At 45.0% G+C, this 8,971-nt stretch overlaps 1 protein-coding gene across 1 annotated transcript; it reads right to left on the bottom strand.

The window, feature by feature from the left end:
• Positions 1-276: 276 nt before the first annotated feature.
• On the bottom strand, positions 277-7,043 carry LOC101756848. The gene is made up of 11 exons (XM_022824377.1): positions 6,944-7,043; positions 4,283-4,473; positions 3,941-4,120; positions 2,991-3,143; positions 2,560-2,816; positions 2,420-2,436; positions 2,127-2,320; positions 1,899-2,033; positions 1,142-1,300; positions 835-1,005; positions 277-763 (listed from the first exon to the last, which is right to left on the bottom strand). Exons 1-11 carry the CDS (start codon positions 7,041-7,043, stop codon positions 554-556), a joined length of 1,767 nt encoding a protein of 588 aa, XP_022680112.1. The 3' UTR covers positions 277-553.
• Between the last annotated feature and the right edge of the window lie 1,928 nt (positions 7,044-8,971).

Genomic DNA, 8,971 nt, shown 5'->3' with positions numbered 1-8,971 from the left:
CTACACCAATCATGATAACATTGCCAGAAAAGATAGGGAAATGCATTCGTTTTGTCCTTGAAATGTAATTGTAATTTTACTAATCAACTAAGAATCAAGGCAGCAGAGCAACTGGGAGGAATAAAAATAAAAGAATCATGATGTCATCCATATCTCATAATTGCCCTCCTTGTTCAGTGAGGAGACAATAAGAAAAAGGAACTCAATTCTATATTTTCCCTATGTTTCTCCTATATTCGAAAGGGGGTCTAAATGTTTCTTGGCTCTTACATACCAGACAAGAACATTGTGCCAAACATGACTAGTATGTGAACCAGTACAAATACAATAACAGATGTCCAGAAATGAAAAGGCTGGGGAAAAAAAGAAAAATTAGTCACAGCTACGGTGAGTATTTGTTAGCAGCACGAGCAATGGGGAATAGAGAGCAGGGAGGAAGGAGCAGGTAGGAGGAATGATTCGGTTTGAATTCAGGAGTTTCTTGTTCGATACAGACTCAGACGTACTCAATAGTCGCTACATCTTATAGCTAGACTTCCCATTCTGGGCTAGCTTAAGTCTTATTGGGCTTGGGCCGGCGCTTGGGATTGGGCGAGTCTTCGACTGAAGCCTGGGAGCCGGCGCCTTCTTCTGGAACAGCATCAGGTTTGTTGGGCTTGGGTCGGCGCTTGGGCGAGTCTTCGACTGAAGCCTGGGAGCTGGCGCCTTCTTCTGGAAGAGCATTAGGATGGCCCGAGGTAGCGGCAGTGCGAACAGTATTTTGCTAGACCAGAAATGCATAAAATTATGTCAACCTATCGCCATGAACCAAAAAAAAAAGTATTTTCCACTAACCTTGGAGGAAGAAAAGAAACACCCATGCAACATTCTGGTCATAACATCCAAGGCTTTCATCCGGATCAAGCAACTCCTGTAGAGCTCACGAGGCTGAGACAAGCTTAAGGTAATAAGCTTGTTCTCTCTCTTCATCCAATCACACATCCTTTTAGCCTCATTTGCCATACCCTTGGATCGAACACATTCATCATTTTGCAACCAGTGTCAATATGTAGGTAAATTTACAGAAAAGAAATGGATAGATATACTTGTTAAAATTCGGCACGCATATTGGCGGGAGGCAGGATGGGGGTAGGGCACTAACCACCATTGCAGCGGCGGAAGCAATAGATTGGGGTTCTCTGAGGTACACAAGGCTCAAGGCGCACATGCGGATCACGCTGCTCAGCTGGATGATGTCATCAGAAGGCTTAGCACCATGCTTCAGCAGTTCACACATCAGGTCAGCCTCCTCTTTAATACACTGGAAACCAATGTTAGGCATTAATCAAAAGACCATAGCAAGAATAAAAATACCCTATATTCTACCCAAAGAACTACTGCTTACTGTATGTGCATGTGCTGAGTTCGATAGAACTAGTCCAATCCATCCACATGGACAAGTGAAACAGTAAACATTTAAGACTTGGTTCATAAGGCCATAATTAAATATTGTGCAAACACTCCTACACACGAATCAATATAATATATATGTTTGCCACATTTAATTAAAAGAGCAACAATTGAAGCTTTCAAGTGTAACACTCAACTTTGTTTGGCCATCCTTTCAACTACCACAAAACAGTAGTGTGGAGCCATGACCAGAATTGAAACAGGCTACTAATTCTTACCACTGATTATCTAAATTTGCACGAGTTAATTTGTGCAGCTACCAAAATTTAAACACCATCCAGGTAGTATCTTCAAGCCTACATGTAAGGTTTTTCATTTTCTTCCATCCCCCCCCTATTTTTCTTAATAGCAGCACAAATTCAATCACTAGGATTCAGAAAGGAATAGCATTCCTGGTACAGTACAAAAAAATGTTTTGCTTGGCCTCTTCAGGCAAGGTAGGCACATACCACAAAAGCAACAATAGAAGGAATATCCCTGGTGCCACAGATTTTAAGTGCACGTTCCTTGATCAGGCTACTCTCAATGATAGTGCTGGTGTCATCCAGGCTACACCGCAGGAGTTCCTCCTCCATCTTGAGACACTAATTGAAAAAAAATGAGTTTGAAATATGTTACACAAACAGATTCAGTTATATAACCAATGGTTATAGTAAGGATGCAAGAAGGTTACTAACAAATTTGGCAACAGCTGCACCCATATCAGTAGTATTGGTATTTTGTGGATTCTTGGCAGCAGCAGCAGCAGCAACAAACTCATTAGCATTGTGTTTGTAATACTCCTCAAGATATCTGCCATAGTCAGACCACTTAACATAACTGCATAGTGGGACCAGCCTTTCCCAACCCCATAGTTTCTCCAAAAAACCTTCTGAAAACAACACGAAAACAACATTACACATGAGCGTATTGCAAGGGAAATATGAAAGCTCATAGCAACCATAATTTTGGTGATCAGCTTCTTTGTTACCTTCTTCCATGCTGCCCCTGGTGATAATACAGTGAAATGGCATAGTATCACAATGCTTATCATGAAGTAACAAACTAATTCTCTTATAACTCATGTAGCTGCATCAAGAAGGAAAAAAACATCCATCCATACAACCATACCTTGTGGTGTTTGCTGCTCCATCAATAGCAATGCCATACCCATCACCACGAGGACCACTTCTACTAGCAGGTTCTTCCTTATCAATCGTGTGCTCAGCAGAAGACTTTTCTAGTATGCTGACCATAAAATTCAAGGTACCGGACCGGACTATGTGTCTGTCCCGAATCTCACGAGGTATGGGATCATCATAGAAATAAACAGGCTTGTTATTTTTAAGCATCCACATACACATCATTTCGGCCTCCTTTGCCATACCCTTAAATTGAAGCCACCCCTCAGTATACAGTTAGTGCCGATAGGCTACTAGTACTGGTTAAAACAAAATTGTGCAAAGTGCAGTTCAAAAGGCTCAAGAATGGATGGACGATAGGCCCATTAAGGCTCATGGATGGATGATAATATTAGGTAGGGTTTTAAGGCAGGCACGTACCAACATAGCAGCAGAGGAATAAACAGAAGTGCAGTTCATTAGGCTCAAGGCACACAAGCGTATCACTCTGCCCTGGTTGATTAAATAATCATCAATGGGATCAGCGCCACGCCTCAGCAACTCACACGTCAGGCCAGCCTCCTTGGCAATACACTTGAAACCATCGTTTTGGATTAGTACAATGACCATACAAAAGTCGAGCAAAATAATCCATATACCATCCAACTGTTCAAGGCGAATTTGGGAGCTAATTTATCCTTCACAAAAAGGAAGCCACCGATTTCCTCCTAGGTTGGCCTACATCTATAATGCACCCAAATATTTCAGCTATTTTAGTAAAAAAGGTGCATGAACCAAGTTGGATAGTGCCAGACTGCCAGCCAAGCTACCCACATGCATACCAAATGAAACAATGAAAATTGAAGAACCGGGACAGATTTACCATCTTGCAGCTACTCCCTTCTCCCACAGGGTACACACAGTAAACAAATACTTAAGCAATGCTTGACTAAAATAAAACCAAATGTCAGAAGATGGAAACACCATTAGTTGTGCTTTAATAAAACAAAACTGTGTACCAGAAAAAAAGAGGAAAACTCGACCAATGCAATTAATTTGTAGGTCATATTGAGGTTGTTGGTGATTACAATGTCAATCACATTGCAGTTTATAAAACTGCCCAAAGTATAAAGACCCAGCAGTTTTTTTAAGATCAACATCATCAGACTTGGCCACTGAACCTTTGTAACAATAAGTACAACTAGTAGCTTTCTGGAAGACAATGATAACTGAACATAGATGAAAATAAAATGGTTCAATTATAGTTGCGACAGATTTCTATTTGAGCTAAATGTCCGGGGTGCAGAGAAAGGATTACATAACATTGCATGGTCAAATATAAGAGAAATGTTTGCTGTGTTACAGCTAGGCCAGGGGAGGAATGAACATACCAACAAAGCCGCACCAGAAACATCAGAAAAGCTGCAATCTGCTGTGTGGACCACTGAACGTGCATGCTCCTGGATCAGGCAACTCAGAATGATTGATCTCCGTATCATCAAGCTCGTCTCCTGTTCACGTGTCACCCGGAGCTTCAACTCAGATACAAGTTGCTTCTCATTGCTGAGACACTGCTTAATTGAAACCATCAGACAGTCAGTCACACAATCGATCGATCATCAAAATTTAAGTTAGGAAAAAAAACAAGCCAATCGATATAAACAAAAAATTAAACAGGAGCAGGATATAAAAACTGGTGGTTTGGTAAAGGGGCACGCAGGAGGTTTACTTACAGTCTCAGCGAGAGCAGATATGCTCGTGTCCGTAGTAACTGCGTGCACATTGCGACGGTGATACTCTTCAAGGTATGTGATATAGACAGAAAAAGACACGCTGCCCTTCGAGATATCTTCCCCGCCGCGAATGGCCTGACTGATCAAGAACTGCTGTTGCTCACCAGTCAGGCGTGCGCCATTCCCGCCACCTAAATGCGTATGATCGCCTACCATGTTGTAATTTATCATGGACCAGCCTAATCACAACTTTTTGGTTTGGAATGTTCGCGGGTTGAATGCACGGTGCCGTAGAGATGCGCTGCGAACGATGGTGAGCGATGCCAATGTGGCCATGGTTTGCCTTCAGGAGACCAAGCTCCACGACATCAACCGATTCCTTGTCAGTGAGATGCTAGGACAACGTTTTACACAATTCGCCCATCTACCGTCTTCTGGTGCAAGTGGTGGCATCCTCGTCGCGTGTAGAGGCCCGGAAATCTCCTGCTCCACCGTGCACATTGGCCGTTTCTCTGTCACGGTTAACCTCACCCTGGGAGTGACGGATGAACAATGGAGTCTCACCACAGTATATGGGCCGCAACCGGAAGCTGACAAGATCGAGTTCCTCGACGAACTCCGATCCGTTCGCAACCTCGTTACGCCGCTATGGGTTATAACAGGAGACTTTAACCTGATCCTAAATGCTGCCGATAAAAATAACGAAAACCTTAACAGAAGAAACATGGGCCGTTTCAGGAGGTTCATGGATGACATGCAGCTGAAAGATTTGTACCTACATGGACGACGCTTTACGTGGAGCAACGAGCGTTCGAACCCAACCATGGCTAAACTTGACAGAGTCCTAGCGTCAGTAGAGTGGGAGATGAAGTTTCCTGGTGCTTTTTTACAAGCGCTATCTTCAGATATGTCTGATCACTGCCCTCTCCTCCTCGCGACAAATGCCTCCTTCAGTGCCAAGCCTCGATTCCACTTTGAAGCCTGGTGGATCAAGCTACCAGGGTACTTGGATGCTGTGCAACGTGGTTGGAAGTGCCCCCATACAGTTTCAGACCCCTTCACCATTCTTGACCTTAAGCTGAAAAGTACGGCACGGGAGCTGCAAAGTTGGAGCCAATGTTGTGTCGGCCAAATCAAATCACAACTCTTACTAGCTAGAACCTTGGTCTCGTGGCTGGACAGGGCGCAGGAGGAGCGCCAACTCACAACTAGTGAAGCGTACCTGAGGAATGAACTAAAATGCAAAATCCTCGGTCTGTCTTCCCTCGAGAGGACAATGGCAAGATTAAGATCAAGAATGATCTACCTGAGAGATGGGGACGCTAATACCAAGTTGTTCCACATGCAGTGTGGCCATAGAGCTAAGAAAAAGTTCATCTCCCAACTGGAACACAATGGAGTCCTGGCACTCACACATGATGAAAAAGAACTACTGCTCCACAAATATTTTTCTGAAATATTGGGTTCTCATGTGCAAAGAACAGACTTCGTCAACTTGCCTGCCCTGGGTTTCCTACCAACAGACCTCCATCACCTAGAGGTTCCTTTCACTGAATCTGAAATTTGGAGCACAATTAAAATGATGCCTAATGAGAGAGCACCGGGGCCTGATGGGTTCATCTCAGAATTCTATAAGTCTGCTTGGTCTGTGGTAAAGGCTGACGTCCTGGCTGCTTTCAACGCCTTCTATAGGACTTCCTGTGCACAGCTTCACAAGTTAAACGGTGCCCTGATTACTCTGCTGCCAAAACACCAGGATGCTAGAAAACCAAGCGAGTACAGGCCGATAAGCCTCATACACAGTTTTGCTAAGCTGGTTGCTAAACTCCTAGCGAACAGATTAGCCCCTGAACTCAGTAAGCTGGTGGATGTTAACCAAACTGCTTTCATCAAGCAACGGTCTATTCACGATAATTTCAAATTTGTTGAGCAGGCTGCTAAGACCTTGCACAGGAAAAAGAAACCCTCCTTGCTGATCAAACTGGATATTGCAAAGGCATTCGACACAGTAAGCTGGCCCTTCTTGCTGCAAGTGTTAGAATCCATGGGTTTTGGGCTTAGGTGGAGGAATTGGATCTCAGTCCTTATCTCATCAGCCTCTACGAGGGTGCAGCTCAATGGAAGACCGGGACCCAGAATTCACAATGCTAGAGGCTTAAGACAGGGTGACCCACTATCACCAATGCTCTTTATTCTTACCATGGAAGTACTCAACCGGCTACTGAAGAAAGCTGCCCAGGATGGTGTCCTTACCCCACCAGCTGACAATGCCATACATTACCAATGCTCTATCTATGCCGACGATGTGATTCTCTTCGCAGCACCAAGTGTTCAGGATGTCACCACTATTCAGGAGGTGCTTAGATTCTTTGGACGAGCATCTGGACTTCATACTAACCTGGGCAAGAGCTCGATAACCCCCATCTCATGTTCACAGGAACAGCTCGATAGAATTCAGCCTATCCTACCGATCCCCATCTCAGATTTCCCCATCCTTTATCTGGGGCTGCCTCTATCAGTCACGAAACTGATGAAATGTCACTTTCAACCTTTGATTGATAAGGTTTCAGCAAGCATGCCCGCTTGGAAGGCACCTTTAATGAATAAAGCCGGAAGGCTTACCACAGTGAAGGCGGTAATGAGCTCGGTCACAGTCCATACCTTCATCTCCTTGAAAGTTCCAGAATGGGTATTGCAGGAAATTGACAAGAGACGTCGGGGCTTCCTCTGGGCCGGCAAGCATGCAGCGGATGGTGGCCATTGCCTGGTGGCCTGGCCATATGTCTGCAGACCGCTCGCTTATGGAGGGTTGGGCATCCCCGACTTGCGCATCGCATCGCTAGCCTTGAGAATGAGGTGGCTATGGCTAAAGAAAACGGATCCCGGTCATCCATGGACACATATGCAGCTCGACTTCGAACAAGATAAGGATCTGAAAAAACTATTCCAAGCTTCGATTCAGGTACAAGTAGGAGATGGCAACTTAGCGTTATTTTGGGTTGATAACTGGATGGGTCAGGCCTCTCCGTGTACCTTGGCTCCGGAATTATGCAACTTGATCAGGCCACGAATCAAGAATCGACGGACAGTAGCGCAGGGGTTGCACCAAAAGCAATGGATTCATGATATTGTTGGACACCTAACAGTAACTGCGCTAACTGAATACGTCACCTTATGGCATCATTTACAGCAGGTTCAGTTAACGCCCGGGGTCGAAGATTTGGTGACTTGGAAATGGGATAGCTCTGGTTCTTACTCCTCTAAATCGGTATGCAAATTCTTCTACAGCACCTCCATCAAGTTTGCCGCAGCGGAACCGATTTGGAAGGCTTGGGCACCATTGAAAGTGAAGGTATTCATGTGGTTAGCTGTTAAGAATCGGCTCTGGACAGCTGCTAGGAGGCAGAGACGAGGATTGCAAGATCATGCGCGTTGTGGCCTGTGTGACCAGGAGTCAGAGACTACAGATCACCTCTTCTCTAGGTGCCCTTTCTCTATGCAGGTGTGGCATCGAGTCAGTGCAGTACTGAACCTGCACAATGCCATCCCGGCAAATGAAGTCGGACTGCTAGACTGGTGGCTCAGCAAGAGAAGCGGCGTCCATTCCGGGCACATGAAAGGCTTCGATTCAGCGTTTATGCTTGTTTCATGGAAAATATGGAAGGAACGCAATGAAAGGGTGTTTGCAAGATCGCCACCAAAGGATGCCTCACAACTGCTGCAGGAGATCATTCAGGAAGGGCAACTCTGGTGCGCCTCTGGTGCAAAACACCTAGCTGCCATAGGCTGGCCGATACCATCAGGTGTTTAGATCAGCATTTTTGATTTCGGCCTCTCTGTGCCATTTGTCGTTGTGATGGTGTAATGTAAGCTAAAACATGCCTAAACCCGTGTGCGTGCGCCCGGATAGGCCCGCGATGTACAATTCGTTTTTCTTCTTAATACAAAGATACGCAGCTCTCCTGCGTATTCACGAAAAAAGAAAAAGACACGGAAGTCGCCTTTGGTAGCAGTCTGTCCCATCCCCATAATTTCTCCAAGAGATCTTTCCGAACAAGTAAATAAAAAAAATACACAACAAGAGGCAAGATGATTATTGAAGTTTGTCGAACAAATCCATATAGTACATAGGGAAATCTAACAAGTAATAATAATCAGTACAATAGCAAGTAGGGTAAAGGCAAGGCAACGTATGTATAACAGCAAGAAATCGGTTCCCTTCAATAATGAAGGACTAACGAATGATAACCAGCTATGGATCCTAAACTTTACCATGGTACTTGACAATCTTTGGCTTCGGCATAAAGTACTCCTCTTCCTCCATCTGCATCTGTTTCTCCATCTCCATCTGTTTGATGAGACAACTAAAATACTTCCTTTCTGACTCTTCTTTGCTGCGTTCCGCCACATCCTCTTTCCTGGGCTTCGCCACGACCAGCTCGTTGAGACGCCCCGCTGAAGGGGAGTCGTGGGGCTCCATGGTCGTGGCCTGGGTCCAAATTTGCGGCGCCTCCCGGATGCAAATACGACCCCGATCTGATCTAGGGCTTCCTATACCGATGTTAAATGCAGGAACGAAAGGGGGAACGGAGACGGGGGAGGGAGGGGGATATACAGATTTTTCTTTCAGCTGTCAACCGTCGTCAAGAAGGGTTTAGGTCCAAATGCTAACACATTGGTAGCTCGGTG

Source organism: Setaria italica, chromosome II (genome assembly GCF_000263155.2).
Source record: "Setaria italica strain Yugu1 chromosome II, Setaria_italica_v2.0, whole genome shotgun sequence".
In the NCBI taxonomy this organism is placed as follows: Eukaryota; Viridiplantae; Streptophyta; class Magnoliopsida; order Poales; family Poaceae; genus Setaria; species Setaria italica.
Note: the sequence above shows the minus strand (reverse complement) of the source record. Positions and strands in the feature narration are given on the sequence as shown.